The sequence below is a fragment of the Lactuca serriola genome, chromosome 8 (assembly GCF_051521515.1).
Source record: "Lactuca serriola cultivar US96UC23 chromosome 8, Lser_US96UC23_V15, whole genome shotgun sequence".
NCBI lineage: Eukaryota > Viridiplantae > Streptophyta > Magnoliopsida > Asterales > Asteraceae > Lactuca > Lactuca serriola.
Window position 1 is genome coordinate 252195957 of NC_136415.1, and position 19368 is coordinate 252215324.

At 34.1% G+C, this 19368-nt stretch overlaps 1 protein-coding gene and 1 long non-coding RNA gene across 3 annotated transcripts; one reads left to right on the plus strand and one right to left on the minus strand.

The window, feature by feature from the left end:
• The first annotated feature begins 1197 nt into the window (after window positions 1-1197).
• Window positions 1198-6917, plus strand: HEMB1 (Aldolase superfamily protein). 2 transcript variants are annotated; one of them, XM_079014317.1, is made up of 13 exons: window positions 1198-1352; window positions 2479-2780; window positions 3508-3619; window positions 4434-4507; window positions 4713-4781; window positions 4943-5026; window positions 5130-5199; window positions 5301-5356; window positions 5512-5633; window positions 5835-5906; window positions 6205-6286; window positions 6401-6478; window positions 6574-6917. In XM_079014317.1, the coding sequence occupies exons 2-13, from the start codon at window positions 2490-2492 to the stop codon at window positions 6736-6738; spliced, it is 1275 nt and encodes a 424-aa protein (XP_078870443.1). In that variant the 5' UTR covers window positions 1198-1352; window positions 2479-2489; the 3' UTR covers window positions 6739-6917. The 2 variants fall into 2 exon arrangements, with proteins under 2 accessions (XP_078870443.1, XP_078870442.1); XM_079014316.1 differs by having other exon boundaries at window positions 1205-1362.
• Window positions 6918-17849: 10932 nt separating this feature from the next.
• LOC145069006 (uncharacterized) lies at window positions 17850-19034 on the minus strand. Its single transcript, XR_013689210.1, has 2 exons — window positions 18437-19034; window positions 17850-18092 (listed from the first exon to the last, which is right to left on the minus strand). It is a non-coding gene; the product is annotated as an uncharacterized LOC145069006 (long non-coding RNA).
• Between the last annotated feature and the right edge of the window lie 334 nt (window positions 19035-19368).

Here is a 19368-nt window from a genome sequence, read left to right on the forward strand (position 1 = left end):
GGAAATGAATACATGGATAATTTACGTGACCAGATTGCGAATCAATTGGGGTGAAATTAAATTTGTAGGATTTTATTTGGATTTTAGTATGATATTTTGGATTTAAAAATATTTATGTTTGATTTGGATTTGTGTTTAATTTTGATTTATGCTAAATTTGGATTTTATATGGTGTTTATATATTTTTTAATACATAATTAAGAATTTTTATTAGGTTATTTTCTAAATAAACAGTTGAATTTAATAAAAAATAAAACAGAAGGGTAAAATGGTCATTTTAATAATTCAGCAGAACAATTCAGAGGTCCCAACCAAACAGCATGTTAAACATTCAGCTCTTAAAATTTCAGACCCTCTTAGAAATTCAGACCTCTTAAAAATTCAGATCTTAAAAATTCAGATCCTGCCAAACAGGACCTTAGTCCAACTCCTATTGTGGGTCCTATTCACCTCATAGGCACTAAACCTGCATTTGTTACACAAATATATGACCGAACTAAAACTCTTTTTTTTGACTATTTCATTGGCGAGGAGAGAATTTATGCCCTTTGCATGAGGAGAAAATTAATGTCTTTTGCATAGACAATTGTTGAAACCAAAGTGTCTATGTTTTACCTAGACAAAAATTCATATTTTTTATTTCAATAAAATTAGTCGCATTATAATGCACATCAAACATAATATATAACACCCATAAAAGTTATATAAGCTTTTCTTTTGCACAAATCTTCAATTAGTAATGGGAATATCCAAGGAAACAATTCAACAATAATTAAGCTCAAATGAGTGGTCAACAATAATTAAGCTCAAATTAGTGGTAGCTCACATAAGCTTAGTATGTATTAATTGAAAAAATACAGGAAGTGGTAATATATGATTTTAATAGGTTTTATTTTGAAAAAAAAACAAGAAAAAAAAAACAAAATAGACATAACTAATCACAACCCAAACTTCTTTCTCTCTCTTCTTGTTGTGGGTGTAGCGATCCTTGGCCGGCGAGCTCCCTGACGTGCGCCAGGAGCAGTGTGTAGCGAGGCTAGCGCGCTAACGAGTCCCTTCTAGCGACCCACTCCCTAAAACTTCAATACCAAAAAAACCCGAGTTTAGTGTCATTTTTTACAAAATGTGACTTTCGTTGCAACTTCATAAATTTTAAAAAGTTAGTGGTAAAATAACACAAGATAAAAACAAAATCTAATCTAAAACGATCACACCATCTTTGTACGCTTTCATTCACCCTTACCAAACATACGGTTTCTCTAGTCTCCCTACCGTTGCCTCAGCGTCACGTCGAGGGCGAAGGTCTACGCCGGAGCTCCTGCTTCTCCCCTCCTGTATTCTTCCTCCCGATCGTAAGTTTAGGTATTCGTATCGATCCTGTTGATTCTGTACTCGGAGTTAAAGTGACTGTTTCTTAAAATTGTGTTGGGGACTTGACGTATTACGGGGTCTACAACTGCATTTGATTTATCTATTAATCAAAAATTAACATTGGGATAATATCTTGCAGTTTGAGGTTAACGTTTATGTATTAGTCTCTCGAGTGCATTTATGTTCTGTAATTATTAGATTAAACATATTGTGGTTGTATTGCTTTTGTCTTTTATGTTAAGAATTACCATAGCATAAATTAGATCTTAAGCTGCTTCTTTCACTCTTCAACATTGACTAATCGAACTTGTTGCGTCAACTACCTAGCATCAATAGTCCGTTCACATAGTGTATGTTCTTCATGGATCTTTGACCACCTGTATGTAATATCACACTGGAAGTTACGCATTGAGGTATTAGGATGTATATTTAGAATGCAAATCTGACTTATATATCTTGTTTTAATACAAACTCATTAGGTATTATATTTCATAGTTGAATATGCCTATTTATGATGTTAAAATGCAGGTAAGATATACAATAAGATCATATACTTTATTCCCGAATGAAATTGTTAATTTTTATCTAGGGTCAGTTGCTTGTTTGTGCAAATATGTTTCACCCTTTTCCCAATTTATGCAACAGCTTCATTTTTTAGACAAATATTCTACTCGATTTCATTCTAAGATCAAAATATGCAACATTGTAACTTGCACGACATACCTCATGACGTGCCATCTGTTAAATGCTTACTTATGCAACAATATTCACCTTTTTACCAATACATGTTATCTGGCATGAATTATGCAACATATTATTGCAACTGGCATTTATGTTTACATTAGTTAATTGAGAAAGATTTCATTTATAAAAGGTAAAGGCTATTCACTTTGTGCTTCTGTTCTCATTATTGGTATTATTTTTGATTATTTGTTTTCCTTGCTGTTTTATTCAACTGAAACTGTATTGATGAATGATTTGCTTAACTCTTTATATTTTAGATCTTTTGTTTTCTCAATGTGTCAGATCTTGAATTCTGAAAACCTTTGGTATTACTGTTTTCTTGCAAACTTTGTCTCCTAAGTTGTTTCTGATACCCTTTTGCAGAATTTATAGGTATGGCTTCCTCTATAGTGAATATGCCATTGAATGTTGGAACAATTAGGGGTTTAGATTGCCGGACTTATGGAAATCTCAAAAATACCCTTCCGATTCAGTCATCACCTTCTACTTTGCCACATAGGCGTATGCTTGTATTAAAGGCTTCAATTAATGATGGACCCATGAAAAAGATGGGTAGGAGTGATGCCGAATGTGAAGCCGCTGTTGTTGCCGGAAACATCCCTGAAGCACCTCCAGTGCCAGCCACTCCTTCATCGCCAGCTGGCACTCCGGTGGTTCCTTCACTTGTAAGTTCTCACCTCAGTTTCACTATTGTCAAACTTATGGATTTGAATTTGTTCAAGGGTTCAATATATAATTGCAAAATGTTATTGATAATTGATGATATTTTGCATCTTTACTCTGTTATAACGAACAAAATAGCTTCCTACTTATTACATTATGTCTCAGAAACCACAGGTTTTGTTGGCAGCTATCTAATATTTAGTTCATGCAATAACTATAAAAAATTGAATTTGATCATGGAAAATGCTAGAGTTCATAATCTTTACTTTTCCTTTTGTGAAATAAATTGGTAGATAAGTTGATTGGTCTTATATTAATAAAGTATTTTAATGGAAAGGGTTAGATTCTAAAATAGCAACATACTTTCATTGATTTGTTTATTACAGAGTCCTACTTTCATACTTTGACAAATCTACCAATTATATCCAAATACAAAGCAATCTTCAGTTTTTCACTGATATAATTAGATAGATCTTAAAGTATAAAGTTCTAATAAGAAATTCATTTTGAAAACATAATGTTATAATTGTGTATACTTTTCAAACTAACATGCTTTAACAAGAAAAAAATTGGAAGTACAATGCTGTGATAGAAAGAAACAAAAGTAGGATGCTATAGTACATGTCTATTTCTTGCATTTAGCCTTTATTGGAAATTTAGTTTCTCTTAATTTTGTTGTACTCTTCCTGACCTTTATTTATTTATTTTTTTTCTGTATAATTTATGAAGGATATTAATAGAAGGCCACGTCGTAATCGAAGGTCACCAGTCTTGAGATCTGCATTCCAAGAAACAAGCTTATCCCCTGCAAATTTTGTATACCCTCTTTTTATTCATGAAGGTCAAAATCCTTTTTTCCCCATTAAATAAATGATATCTAAAAAGTATTTGAGAAAATCAGGGCACACTTATAGAAAAGGAAGAAAAACTAAATGAGGAAAACCTCTCTTCCTTTGAATATCTGTATTAACTATTAAGTTGTTCTTTTTGCATTAAGTTTAAAAGAAATGCCAATATGTAGCATACCAGATTATTATTATTATTTCTCCATTAAGTGTTTTATGGATAAGTGTTGTTTGGATAAATGAAACTTAAAAAACATTTGAAAAATAAATGATGAAAATTTGTAAAAAGTTATGACTTAATGTGGAAAGCCTCATTTCATTGACTTTCCGTATTAGATCATTCTTTCTGTATTAAGTAAAGGGTTAATCTCATAAAAGACCTTATATTTTGTGTTTTGACCCTTTTAGCCATTTTTATCTAAAAAAAGTTGTAAAATGTGAGGGTTTTTTTCAGGAAAAACAAAGAAAGTTGAGGGTTTATTTGGAAACATTTAGAATGTTGAGGGTTTTTTCCGGAAAAAAAGACAAAGTTGAGGGTTTTTTTTTTTCTGAAAAAATGAAAAAATATAAGGTCTTTTTCATGAAAAAAATAAAGATGAGGTTTAATCCAAAGACAATACACAAAATATAAGGTCTTTTATGAGATCAACCTTTAAGTAAAAAAGAAATACCCTGATATAGTTTACCACAATAAGTCATGTCTCCATTTATTCCATTGAGTAAAAAAGGAACAAAACCAAAATTTTTCTTATATTTTTTTTATTAATATTTTTATTGCATAATTTCCTCATTCTTCTTTTGGATTTTCAGGCGAAGAGGACACACCAATTGGTGCCATGCCTGGTTGCTATAGGCTTGGATGGAGACATGGGCTTCTAGAAGAGGTCCCTTATCTATTTTATCTCCCACCGAAAAACTGTGCAAAAGACACAAATACCCTCCTCACCCCAATGATCAAATAGCCTTAAGAAGCTTGTGCAGCCTTTAATTATATTATAACATATCTATATCTATTTCATTCTAATTATGAACTATGCAAATTGATATTAATGAAATAATAGCTTTGTGATAACAGTATACTTTGTACAGGTGGCAAAGGCCCGTGATGTTGGGGTCAACAGTATTGTGCTTTTCCCAAAAGTTCCAGATGCATTAAAGGTTGCTATCTATTTTCTTAAATGGGCTAAACAACATATATTTATTATTATTATTATTATTATTATTATTATTATTATTATTATTATTATTATTATTATTATTAAGACATTGAAAATTTTGAAAAAAAAATGTTACATTATGATTGTGTTTTGCCTCTTTAGACTCCTACAGGAGATGAATCATATAATGATTCCGGATTAGTACCTCGAACAATTAGGTTGCTTAAAGACAAGTACCCTGATCTTGTAAGAATTTACATTCAACCTATTTTCTTTTTAGTTTTTACTAAAAGTAATTATATTTATATATTATATTTATATTTACCTTTTGGTGAAATCATATGGACAGATCATCTACACTGATGTTGCTCTAGACCCGTATTCTTCAGATGGGCATGATGGTATTGTCAGAGAAGATGGTAAGTGTTTCCTTTTGACTTAATAGAGAAAGTTAAGGAAATCAGAAGTCTAAACTTTTTACAAATTTGCCCTCATTTTTCATGTATGTTACATTTCACAGGAGTTATAATGAATGATGAGACTGTGCATCAGTTGTGTAAACAGGCTGTTTCACAGGTATTTTCTTTAATCACCAGACCATTTGAACTTTTGAGTTTTGATTTAATCCATTAAGCCATATATATATTTGTGTTTCTTTTTTGATTTAGTGCAAAAAGAATTACTTAATAGAAAAAGTTTATTTATTTTTTTATTTTTTAAAATAAATATAGGCCCGTGCTGGAGCAGATGTGGTAAGCCCGAGTGACATGATGGATGGGCGTGTAGGGGCAATTCGGTCAGCTCTTGATGCTGAAGGCTTCCAGAATGTTTCTATCATGTCATATACTGCAAAGTAAATTTTCTAATCTACCTTATTTATATAGAATTTGATTTCCTCTAAACATTGTCCCAACAAAAAAGGACGAGACATGACTTGGCAAGCATTTTAGTGCTATTTTTGAAAAAAACAGGATGAGAAGGGCATTTGCGTCTTTTCCACAACCAAGAGATGGAGAATGACAAGCTTTTCTATGTTTGTTTTTGTTGGCTATAGGTATGCAAGCTCATTTTATGGTCCATTTCGAGAAGCTTTAGACTCAAATCCACGTTTTGGAGACAAGAAAACGTATGTTATGTTTTTCCTTTTTGATTAACTTTTTTTTTTTAGGGTTAAATGCAAGAAAGAGCAACATAGTTCCATTGATTTGTTTCTTATAGAATCATACTTACAACATTGTACTTTAAAGATCCACCAAAAAGTAATTTTCACTGCTATAATCCGGTAGATTTGTTAAAGTAAATGTCCTAATAAGAAAAAAAAAACATATAATAAGTGCAATGCTATATTTGGGTATTTAGCCCTTTTCTTCTTTATATGATTAAAGTAGTGTATTTATTTATTCTGTGTGGTATTTTTGCAAAAGTTACCAAATGAACCCTGCAAACTATCGAGAAGCGCTGATCGAATTGCGTGCAGATGAGTCTGAAGGGGCCGATATCCTTCTGGTTGGTTTTTTCTTCTGGTTTAAATGCATAAAATAGCAATGCACTTTAATTCACTTGTTTATTATAGAAAGTACATTGGTATTTCTTGCATTTAATTGAGATTGTGTGGCACAGGTAAAACCAGGCTTGCCATACTTAGATGTGATAAGGTTGCTCAGAGACAACTCTCCACTGCCAATCGCTGCATATCAGGTAGTTTTAGTCAGATCCCATGTTCTCTTTTTAAATTAAACGAGGGGGCAAATTTGTAAAATCATATTTTGTGTTGGGTTTTTTTTTTTAAATAGGTTTCTGGAGAATACTCGATGATAAAAGCAGGGGGTGTTTTAAAAATGATTGATGAGGAAAAAGTAATGCTGGAATCGCTCATGTGTCTGAGGCGTGCTGGGGCTGACATCATCCTCACGTATTTTGCATTACAAGCTGCACGATCCTTGTGTGGTGAAAAGTGAAAAGTGAGACAGTGTATCCACCGAGTTTCTTGACAGACGGCTATTCGTAATTCTATTCTGTTTTTTTTATTATTAATTGCTATTATACATCAAAGTAGAGGAGAAGAAAATTTGTGTTTTATTTTATGTTAATGTAGTTATATTACTGTTGTGGTTAGTATATGTTTGTTTAGCTCAAACTGTCTTCATACAATCATCCCATGCAATTTCCACCTCCACCTCCCAACAACAAAATTTGTTTGGACTATTCAACCACACTAGATTGGTATTAGTTTGTGCTTCTTTCCAATCATCATTGTATTGTTTTGTTTTGTTTTCATCATGATGCATGGGTATTGCGTTGTTGTAGAATAATTTTTAATTTGATACGTAATTGTTCGGGTTTGTAACAAGTAGTGTTGGAAATTTTAGAAGAAAAATTTGTGAGTGGGTAAATTAAGCTTCCTTGTACTTAGGTGTGGGAGGAAGAAAGTTTTGTGAGTTTATAAGGTTGCGTTTACTTACGGAAAAACATTTTTCATTTTCCGTTTTTTGTTTTCCCATTTTAGTTCTTGTTTTTTGTTTTCAGTTTTCATTGGAAAGTTTAGAAAACGCGTTTAGTTAAAATTATTCATTATTCATTTTCAATTTTAGAAAATTAGAAAACATGCTTAAATGTGTATTTTTTCTGTCGATTTTCATTTTTAGAAAATGATAGTAGTGGTAGGGTGGGAGTGGGAAAATTTTCCTAGAAAACTAAAAATAAATTTTCCACAACCAAACGCACAACGGAAATTTTGAAAATGCGTTTGGTTCTTTCAGTTTTCCAAAGTTTTTTAAGAAAATGAAAAATTCCAGTTTTCCAAATTATATGTAAATTAGAAAAGTGATTTTTACAGTTTTCCAAAGTTTTTTAAATTTCTAAGATAGAAAATGAAAACTCTACCTGTTCCAACCAAATGCGTTTTCATTGAAAATAGAAAATGAAAACTCAACCCTATTTTCTGACAACATTTTCATACAAAAGGAAAACAGTTTTCCACAACCAAACACACTTTAAAAATGTTTCTTGGAAAATTTTCATAGAAAACTGAACATTTTTCTTGGAAAATTTCCTTAGAAAACTGAAATTTTTTCTACAATCAAATGCACCATAAGGCTTTCTTAAACTTAAGCATTTAGAGGGCTTATTGAAAGATAAGGGATGAAACAAGCCTACACACTCGCCTATTTGAACAGAGGATGCGTGGTTCTCAAAATCACATTCAGAGTATTTGCTTTGCTGTAAGGTCCTGAAAAACAGATCTTACCAGTGATCAAATAATCAAACAATCAAAGAGAACAAGAATTGGAGTAGAAGTAAAATAGAAACAAGCTTGCACACACTTTATAACTGAAAAACGTCGGGTACAACTTGTTTACAGTGACCGTGAACTCTCTAGTATCAACAACCAATAATTACCTACACAACCTCTATTTATAGGGGACTTGGGCCGAAAACTAGGTTTACGACCGTAAACACACTACAAGGCCATAAACACCAAAACAACCTACTAAACCACAATAAAGACTCAAATGAACTATTACAATTGAAAGCCTAGACCAAACCACTAACTGGACCCTTCAATCTCCCCCTTGGTTTGGTGCTAGCTTGAGCTCAATCTTTGTCGACCACCATCACGTCTGACTTCCCCATTGCCCCATTCCACATCCGTTTGCTAATGATATCGGCAACCATAGATGTATATTCTTTGGCAGCTGGCTCAAAAATGTCTTCTGCAACCTTGATCTGATGAAGGTTCAACTGATGTATATCCTATTTCCCAAACTGAAGCAAATCTCTTTTTTCATATAAACGAATGCATCCATTTTCAAGCTTTATGACAGCAGAGGCTGTAGTTTCATCAAACACCCAGTAAAGCATGGGCCGTAGAGATCCATCTGAATGATTATGAAGAACAGGAATCTGCTTTACTTGATTGGCAGCAGGCCACATCACAAATCGAATAGGTTGATTGGTTTTGGGATCAAGTACACTTGGGTATAGTTTAATAATCGACTCTGCAGTCTTCATTGAAGGAAAACCCTTAAGCACTTGATCTTCCAAGAAATTCTTGAATTGTGTAGCCTTGGGATTTTGAGAGGGATTCGCAAAAGGAGCCTTTGATAATTCTGAAAGGTCAACCCTGATCCAGGAATGGAAGTCATGAGCATCTTTATACAGTTCTGTGTTGCCACTCTTCTGTCTCACGATCCACATATTTAAAGTGTCGTGAAAGCCCCATGAGATAATCCCTGACCTATCACCGTATACATCTCTAAAGCGATTCTCTCCAAGATCTGTAACAGTGATGTTAGGCTGATCCCCATGAGTATTTTGATCCGAGCTCCTTTTAAACAAAAGTTGACCTTTCTCAGCTGCCTTGGCCAATTTGGCACGTTTCAGAGCTACCACACTTGGAGCTTGAGCTGGTTCCTTATCGAATCGATCCACAACTCGAGGAGTTTGAGCAGATGCAGGAACAATGGGGGCATCTTGATTAGGGATATAAATTCTGGGCTCATCGATAGACGACTTAAACTTATCTCCAAGTTCTTCTTCCAACTTCTTCTTTAAGTCGTAGTAACTTGCAGTGAGAAGACTGAAGTGAGTATGAAGATCAGTAATTTGCTTTGTCTTTAACACCTTGTCTTCTTCAAAATTAACAACTTGAATCTTGAGCTTGGAGTTTTCAGTCAAAAGATCAGTCACCTGAATGTCAAGCTCAATATTCTTCTGATTGAGCACATTTATCTCCGTTTCAAGACCAATAAGCGTGGGATTATCTTCTCTTGAAAGACCTTCTCCAATAGAAATTCCCTTGGCTCGGGAGGAAGGCATTGAGCTTTGTTCTTGAGCCAAATGCATGGCAGGCCTCACAGAGGCAACATCATGATCAGGCCTGGGAGAAAAGAATCCAGCGGGAGTTGAAGAACCACCAGCTTCATAGGTGGTGCTAGGTCCTTCATTGATAGGTCTTGATGAAACAATAGGAGTAGTGGTTGATGGTTATGTTGGGAGACCTTGAAGTATATCAGAATCAAGAATCCCCTGTCTGGGATCACGTCTTCTTCTTTTCAGAGGAGGTTGAGAAGTCTGGGTTGTTGTATGATCACTCTGAAGTGGTTCTGTGTTAGGAGAAACAATGTCAAGGGGATGAATCCCTAACACTGTCTCCATAGGAGTTGTTGTGTCAACCACTTGTTTGGTAGAAAGAGGCGTTGATTCGAGAACATATTCCGTTTCCCGTATCTCCGTTGCTGGATGAGCAACATCATGGACATTGTCAAAAAATATGTCGAGATTCTCTTTTGACAGTAGGTTTGTATTGCTCTCAAGGGTAAATGTAATATCATCCTTGTCATAGCCAGTAAGGTCGAGATCATCAAGAAAGTCGTTTTCACCTTCCATGACTTCTGTCTCGTGCTCCATGGTACCTTCACTGTAGTTACTTTGAACATGCACTGATGTCAGATCATGTTCCTCAGCCACAAGTGCATCAGGAACTGTTGTATCTTCTTCTTCACCGTGTTCTGACACCGTGATGACGTCATCATCTGAAATCACTCTCTCTGAAGACGTAGGTTCAGAAGATAACTTGTCAGCAGATCCATGAGACTCGGATGCTTCGTTCAATTTAGCAAAATTTCCAAACTTCACAAGTGGATACTTTCATTGGAATACAACCTTTCCCTTGCGATTCTGCTTGATTAGCTCAACAGTATGTGGACCTAGAGACTTCATGTCTAAGGTATCTCCCTCCTTGACCATCTCCGAGAATTGTATGTCAATGAACCTTTGGATGAACCTAGGATACATTAGGAAAGTATCCCGGGTTATTGCGTTGATGTTTACCACGAATTCGTCTAAGATAAACTTCGAGAAATTGAAGTCTATCCCTATAGCAAGTGAAGCAATGGCTCCCGTATTCCTCAGTGAGATCTCGTCAGCACCAGACCTTCTGCTAGAAATACAGCTCACAAAGACGTGAGCCAAAAATCTATAGTACGGTGGCAGAAGCTTCTTCACAGTAGGAGGAAAATCGCCTTCATAACCCATCTTTTTGTGAATCTTTTGGACATCTTCGATCCCAATCTCAGTAGGAAAACCAGGTTGATCATCAATCAGCAAGGTTTCTCTGATGAATTGTTCAGTTATCTCAATCTTGCATCCCTTCACGAATGCTTCAACAGTAACTGCTCCATCATTATCCTTTTTTATCTTGGCAGTCTTCCAGAATTCTCTGATGCTGTTCTGATAAATGACAGGGTTCATCGAGATAGCAGAGGCTAAGCAGCATTCCCTCAGCCTGTGGATCATCGACTTGAACTCTCCATGAGCAACAGGAGGATCCGCCAGTACAATAGCCAAATTATGCATGTCCGCAAATTTCAGGTTAGCCATTTGATCTGCACGAAACCGAGCCAAGTAAGAAAACAAAGATATTAGAGCAATTAATGTTTTATGGTTTTCTTATTTAATCAACTTAATTTTTGGCCCCAAAAATAATTTTACCAAAATGGAGTTTACGTTCAAATTAGGGTTTACGGCCGTAAACTCATGGCCGTAAGCTCATGGCCGCAAACGGAGTTTACAGCCGTAAGCTCCTTGGTCGTAAGCTCCAACCGTAAGCTCTGAAAATCCGTTTTCCTTCGATTGAAGCCCCAATCCCCGTCGATTTCATGAAATAAACACATATTCATGGTCGATTTTGGCTTACCTTTGAAATGAACCGAGCAATTTCACAAAAAAAAACCAATTTTTTTTTTCGAGATGAGAGAGAGTGGGAGAGAGTTTACGGCCGGAAAGAAGAAAATGAGGAGTAGAAGAGTTTTCGGCTGAAAACCCTTGCTTATATACTCTGTTAGTTTTAAGCTGTTATCGACACAGTGTAAGGCACAATCCAAATCCCAAAATTTTTCAAAAATAAAATCTTTTGAGGATTAAAAATTAAAATTAAAATTAACATAAACTAAAACTAAAAATAAAATAAAATTAATTTCCAAAATTTAAGAATTAAGAAAAATTAAAATTTTGATAATTATAAAATAAAAATAAAAATTAAAAATAAAATAAAAATAAAAATAAAATAAAATAAAAACAGACCAAACTTATCTCAACAATCACTGAATATAATTTTGTAACACTGAGATCAAAGTTGTTAGACAGCCCTAATCCACTTGTCGGTACCTTTACCTTCATGTCTATGTCTGGTTGATCGCCGGTATTGTGATCCACTTAAACACGAAAACTTTGTGATGAATTTGGACAAGCTAAGAACGACAAGATATTTTGATCCTATATGCTTAGATAAATTTCCTAGGGACCATTTAGCTGACGACGACCAGGGATATTGTTGTCCACCTAAATTAAGCAACGAGATCTACAGACAATCTGTAAATGTTCAATTTTAATTGTACTGGAACATGTTTCCCTCTTCCTAATATGTTCCAGTAATCAAGGACTTCCAGAATACTCCTTACATCGGGTGAGCAGACAATTATTAAGAGAGAAGATAGATTTAGAATGCATATGCTATACACCCAGGTCGGATCTCTTCCAATCACGCAGAGGGTGAAACATATGACTAACTGAAGTTTTTAGAGGGATTGAGAAGAAGAATGATGCATATACTGTACTAGGTCGGATTGAAAGTCACGCAAAGAAGACAATATATGGCTAACAGATAGAAAGAATTGCATAGAGGGAAGATGTAGAGAGATAGAGTTGCATATGTTACAGTCTAGGTCGGATCTCTCGATCACGCAGAGGGAGCAACATATGACTAACAGATAGAAAGAAAGAAAATAATCTTCTACATACCTAATTTATCGGAATTTCCCAGTCACCCTATCAATACCAGAATTAAGAACAAAATCCGCACATCGAGGAAAAGTTAATCCACAGTTCTAGATATGAGTTCTTTTAATGTGACTAGTAGGTTCCCATGTATATCTCCCTACTCAACCTATCCGAGCGTCGTATTGTCAGGCTAAACGGATTTAGCTAGGTAAAGATTTGTCAAGTCTTTGAATTCCTTAAGTTCAACTCTGCCTAGTCAAGTCCATTTAGAATCTTTCGTGCCTACCGGCGCATCGAATCACAGAGCGTAGATGATTTAGTTTTGGTACGTTACGCAGATTTAGATTGCCTGTTATCACTTGATAATATCACTTCCCAACACATCACCTACAAGCAAAACTATTAGCAACATATTTTTGATTTTCTGATTTTTTAATTTTTTGGATTTTTGAAATTTTTGTTTGGTTTTTGTTTATTTCTCTCCCTAAATTTGTGCATGGGTGAGAATGAAATCACTAAAATGCGCAAATTTAAACTAACCTAACCTAAAATAAAAATTTAATCCTCAAAACGAATCATTTTCAAAAATCCCACAAGCACATCAAATTGAGCTTTGTTAAAGGGCTTGGTGAACAGATCCGCCACATTATTAGTAGTGGGAACTTGTTCCAGACGGATGAGCGAAAGCTCATAACAATCTCTGATAAAATGAATTTTGATATCGATATGCTTGGTTTTGGAATGTTGGACAAGATTTTTAGCAATTTGAATCGCAGCCTCATTATCACAGTAGATGGGGGTTTCTAGATAATTCAAACCGTAATCCAACAACTGATGTTGGATCCAGATAACTTGAGAGCAACAAGCAGATGCAACAACGTATTCTGCTTCTGCTGTTGAGGTTGAGACGGTATGCTGTTTCTTGCACTGCCATGACACCAACCTGTCTCCGAGGAATTGACATCCTCCTGATGTAGATTTCCTGTCAAGCTTACAGCCTCCATAATTACTGTCAGTAAAAGCATATAAATCAAATTCTTTATTTTTCGGATACCAAAGACCTAATTTTGGGCTGCCTTTGATATACCAAAAAATTCTTTTGACAGCAATAAGATGTGAAAGTTTAGGATTAGCCTGATAACGTGCGCATTGACAAACTGCAAACATGATGTCTGGACGGCTTGCAGTAAGATACATCAACGATCCGATCATCGATCTGTAGTGTGTCTGATCTACGGATTCGCCATCAGTATCTGGATTCAGCAGGGGTCTTTCGGGCATCAGTATCTCGATGCAGGTTTTGCGTCTTGAAACCCGAACTTCTCAAGAATATCCTCCACATACTTAGCTTGATGGAGCAAGATTCCGGTTGAATTTTGTTTGACCTGGAGCCCCAAAAACATGGTCATCTCACCCAACGAACTCATTTCAAACCTCTTTTTCATAACGCCTTCAAACTCTTTGCATAGTTGTGGACTGGTAAACCCGAAGATAATGTCGTCAACGTATATCTGGACTAGAATCTGATCATTACCTACATGCTTGATGAATAAAGTTTGATCGATAGTGCCACGAGAGTATCCATGCTCGAGCAAGTGTTTTGTAAGATTCGCATACCACGCTCGAGGAGCTTGATGTAACCCATACAACGCCTTGTCCAACTTGTAGACATGATTAGGAAACTTCGAGTTAACGAACCCAGGGGGCTTTGATGATGCTCAATGAATTTAGTAGGTACATCCCAACACTTATTCCTTAAGTGTACTAGGATAAACTCCTTAAAATGACCTTTAACAAGGCTTGAACTCATTACTAATGAGTTTGACACTCAGTTGAGTGGACTGACTGAGCTTTCAAAGAAAAAAATTTTCGGGTTGTCACATTAATGTTGCTAGGTCTTTACTTTTTCAGTTTGGTCTTCCTATTAAATATTAGGGATAATCACTTCTTACTTTTATTTTTTGATTAATAGAATGCCAAATTCTATATTAAACTGATTGTCTTCATATGAATTAGTGTTTAAAAGGACTTCTAAATTTGAATTTCTAAGAGTTTTTGGAAGTTTATGTTTTACTAATAAAGTTAATAAAATTGATAAGTTTTCTGAAAGGGATAAAAATGTATTCCACATGGTTAAGTCTTATTAAAGATTATAAATTGTTAAGTCTTAATTCTAATTCTATTTTTATTTCTAGGTATGTGAAGTTTTATAAATCTATTTTTCCTTTTGTGTTGAAACAACTCTGGATAAAATACCTGATATTTCTAACACACATGACTTTTTTTTCCTGTGATGATTTAAATACATTTGAATATATGAATGATACTATAAATCTTGATGACTAGAGTGTTAACCGCCATTTCAATGGTTCTAGTGTAACTCAATCCCTTGGTGAGATTGTTAGCAGTCTAGTCACCAACCAGACTGGCAAGGCACATGTGCCTCCAACTGGTGAGTCAATGCCTAGTACATAAGATCAATTTTTATGAGGGAAATAATCACTCTGATTCTTTAATTACTCTTAGTAATTCTTTGCGGTGCTCTATGTCTAGGAGAAAAACCCGAATGCCCGTTAAGTTTAGTGATTATGTTGTTGAAGAAAAAGATAAAAAAGGGATAGAAAAGTTGTTAATTATTATATTCTAAATAATGAAACTATATGTTTTGCCTCAAACTTAAACAAAACTATAGAACCAAGGAATTATGAAGAAACATCTTCTAATCCAAATTAGATAAAGGCCATGAATGATGATATATAGGCTCTTTATAGGAATCATACATGGAACATTACTGAATTATCAAATAATAGAAAAGCCAATAGGTTACAAAAGGTTATAACCAGAGAAAAGGAATTAATTATCAAGACACGTTTTCTCCTGTTGTTAAAATTATGAATGTTCGTATTGTTATTTCTTTGTCTGTCCATAAATCATGGCCTTTGTATCAATTAGATAATAAGAATGCTTTCCTTTATGGCGATCTTTCAGAGGATGTTTATACGACATTGCCTTGAGCATATCACACAAAAAGAGACGTTAGGGTTTGTAAGCTTGTTAAATCATTGTATGGATTGAAGCAAACACCTAGAAAGTGGAATAAGAAGTTATGTTTCTCTTTGTTTAGTTTTTGTTTTCATCAAAGTGATAATGATTATTCATTGTTTGTTTGTACAAAAAATCACTCAATTATTATACTTTTAGTGTATGTTGATGATGTAATATTATCTGGTAGTAAAAATAATGAACTGGAAAAGGTAAAAATGTTTCTTAAAACTGAGTTTTTAATTAAGGATATCGGTAAGTTGAGAGGTTTTCTTGGAATAGAAGTAGTAATCAATACAGACAAATGTGTCTTTCTTAATCAGAGATGTATTGTCTTGAATTGTTACATGAAATTGACATGCTGGGTTGTAAACCAATTAAAACTCATTTAGAAGCAAATTTTGTTGTCAGTCGTGATTGTGATAAAGATTACTTTCTTGATAATATAACCAAATTTCAAAAATTGGTTTTAAAATTGATTTATTTAACTAGAACAAGACCATATATTTCTTATTCATTTCAAAATTTAAGTCAGTTCATGCACAAACCTAAAAAATCTCATCTAAATGTTGTCATTAGATTATTAAGGTATCTCAAAGGTAGTCCTGGTAAAGGAGTTGCTATAACAAAATCTAATACTTTTGGGTTAAATGGATTTGTGGATGTTGACTGGGCAAACTGTCTTTCTTCAAGAAGGCCTATTACTAGTTATCTTATTTATATTCGTAATTCAATAGTTTCATGGAAAAGCAAGAAACAGTCAATTGTTTGAAGATCTTCCACTGAGTCTGAATATAAAGCTCTTAGTTCTATTACTTGTGAAAACATTTGGATTTTAAAGGTATTATGTGACTTAGAATTAAAAACTTAACCCATGTTTATGCTTTTTGTGACAACAAGTGTGTTATCCAATTGGCGTTAAATCATGTGTTTCATAATAAAACAAAAGACTTTGAAGTAGATCTTCATTTTGTTCGTAAAAAGGTATTAAATGGTATTTTAAAAATCATAAAGATTAGCTCTTCAAATCAAAATGCAGATTTGTTGACCAAGTCATTAGTTTTCTCACAACATGATTTTCTCTTAAAGAGAATTGGTTTGATAGATGTACTAATACTATTGGTTTGTTAGGTTTGAGTGGAGGTATTGAAATAATACAATATTTAGTGTTTTAAACTTAACATTCTTTATATTAGTGCATTAGATATGTTTGTTAATGTTTTATTATTGTAGGGGTTTATTTGTAAGTTATTTGGACCGATAATGAAGTAAGTATGTTCAAAGGGTATTAAGTGTAAATCTTGTAATTGTGGTGGGTTGCGGCTCATTTTCATCAAAGACGATGGAATAGCTAGACACCTAGGGGTGTCAATTTATGACACGACATGACAAAAATACACAAAACGAAACGAAATCGGGACGAAATCAAAATTTGAATTCGTGTTCGTGTCGTTTTCGTGTCAAGATTAAAAAACACGGTGTCGTGTCATGTCGTGTTCGTGTTCATAAATCGATACGAAATTGACACGATTAAGCATGGGGTTGTCGTGTTTTTCGTGTTTGTCGTTTTTGTCGTGTTATATATCTTTAAGTATGAACGAAATACACTAATAGTTATGTAATATTATATTTGTCGTGTCGTGTCGTGTTGTCGTGTTTTAATTGGTTCGTTTTCGTGTTAATGAAAAAAAACACGACATCGTATCGTGTCGTGTTCGTGTTATACAAAACATTGTCGTATCAGACAAAAACACGACATGACTGCCCGATTTGACAGACACCCAAATCTTTTGATCCATGAGTCGACCCTTGGCCCGGGTATTTATATGGAGAATGCGCAACTAGATGGCTCATAAGTCGAGAAACTCTTTACACACACATAGTGATACTCTCTCTTTCTCTCGTTTACGATTAGGGGTTTCTGTTAGTTTTAGGGTTCATATGTATTCTGTTCTTTGTATGTTTCTATTTAATTTGAGTGATTTGTAAGGAGATTAGAATAGGGTTTTGTAGTGAGGTATTGAGTTGTAACATTTTTGTGTATCAACCTAGTTTCTAGTAATTAAGGACACTTTTCAAGTTATAATCTTGTGTGTTTATACATTTTTTAACAATTCTCACATTTACCACTTATAAATAGTAGATAAAACACTTAGATGCTTAAAATCGTATTCAAATAAGTACCAAGGAATAGGAAATCAATAATGTTGGTTCTAATTTACTTACAATTATTAAGGACAAATAAATATAAAACATGGACGATTAAAGATTGAATATTGTATATATTTTAATGATTGAAGAAACAAAGATTTAAGAATTATATTTACTTCATTTTCCAAACTATATTTGTATTTTGTAATTGTAATCAATATTAACATATTTTTTTGTTTTTCTTATTTTTTTTTTGTAAAAGATCCATTATCCATGAAAAAAAACTGATACGAACTGATGAAGTTGGCCTGAAACTGGACTGTCGACGTTTCTAAAAGGCCTGAAAAAAATGAAGAAAAACGTGCTGAAACTTTAGTTAGTAGCAGCATTAGGGGAATTTCTCTCAACGAAAAGAGAATTAAGAAATAAAAATTTCAATATTGCCTATAAACTGTACAGTTGGGCTTCTCAAATTAAAATAATTGGTACTCTTTTATAATAATGTTGAAGTTATATGTTAAAATTTTACATCTGACGACTGATATATCTAATTAATTATCAAAAATTATACGAGTAATAGGTTTACCCTTACCTGAATCATCATTTCCAATTGCAACCGCAGTTCAAAAATAATGAAAGTAAATTTTAATTATGTCAATAGCAAACAAAAACATTTATCAAGACCTTTCATTCAGTCGTTGGCACTGGTCAATTATGATCAAATGGACTTCCAGCTAGCCACCGCATCCTGCACCACACCCTGCAACACACTCACTGCCACCATAGGCCGTGGTGTCTCCTCCGCCATCATTTTTGTCTTTTGATTCCGCTCCTTCAGCACATGAAAAGATTATGACTGCAAAAAGGACTAATGCAAACATCATTACACCTGCCCAAAAACCAAGTATTGAATCAAGCCCATGGATCCCATTGGTAGTATTCCATCGTTCCCTAGCCATCTCTCTATCTCCACTAACCAAGCTTCTATGGTGTATAGCCCAGGAGCCTAATCTTCTTATAAAATCCCAAAAGCCAATTTGTTTTGCTTCACTTTTGGATTCCAAGAGCCAAATTGATTGCAAAGATCTCTCCAAAAGCCAAAGATCCTTTGGTTGCTTTATAAAGGGCAAGTTTTGGAGCAACGGATAATGATACTTTTGGGTGACGAAATAGTTAGAGTGATAAAAAAACAAGTTATTTTTACGTAAAATATAAAAGAAAATACTGTATAGAAAGACTTTTGCAGAGAAACTTGATATAATGTTGGTGGTAGCACAAAGAATTGCAAGTAGAAGTTGCATCATTTTGCAACAAAAAAGAGATATTGCATGGTGGTTAATGTATCATGGCCACTAGTTCACTTTTTCTATATATGGTGTGAAATTTAATATTTTTTAAATATTAATGGGATATCTAGTTTGACTTTGGCTAAACCTAATCCAAGCTTAACTGAAAAATGCTAATAATCGAATTGTGTTTAATTAAGAATATTTTTAGTGGACGTAATATGAGAAAGGTATGCCCAAATGATGAATATCGCATAGAGAAAAGGTCCGCAATACTTAAATACATGAGACATACAACTATATAAAGCTATGAGGTGTACCCATAACACC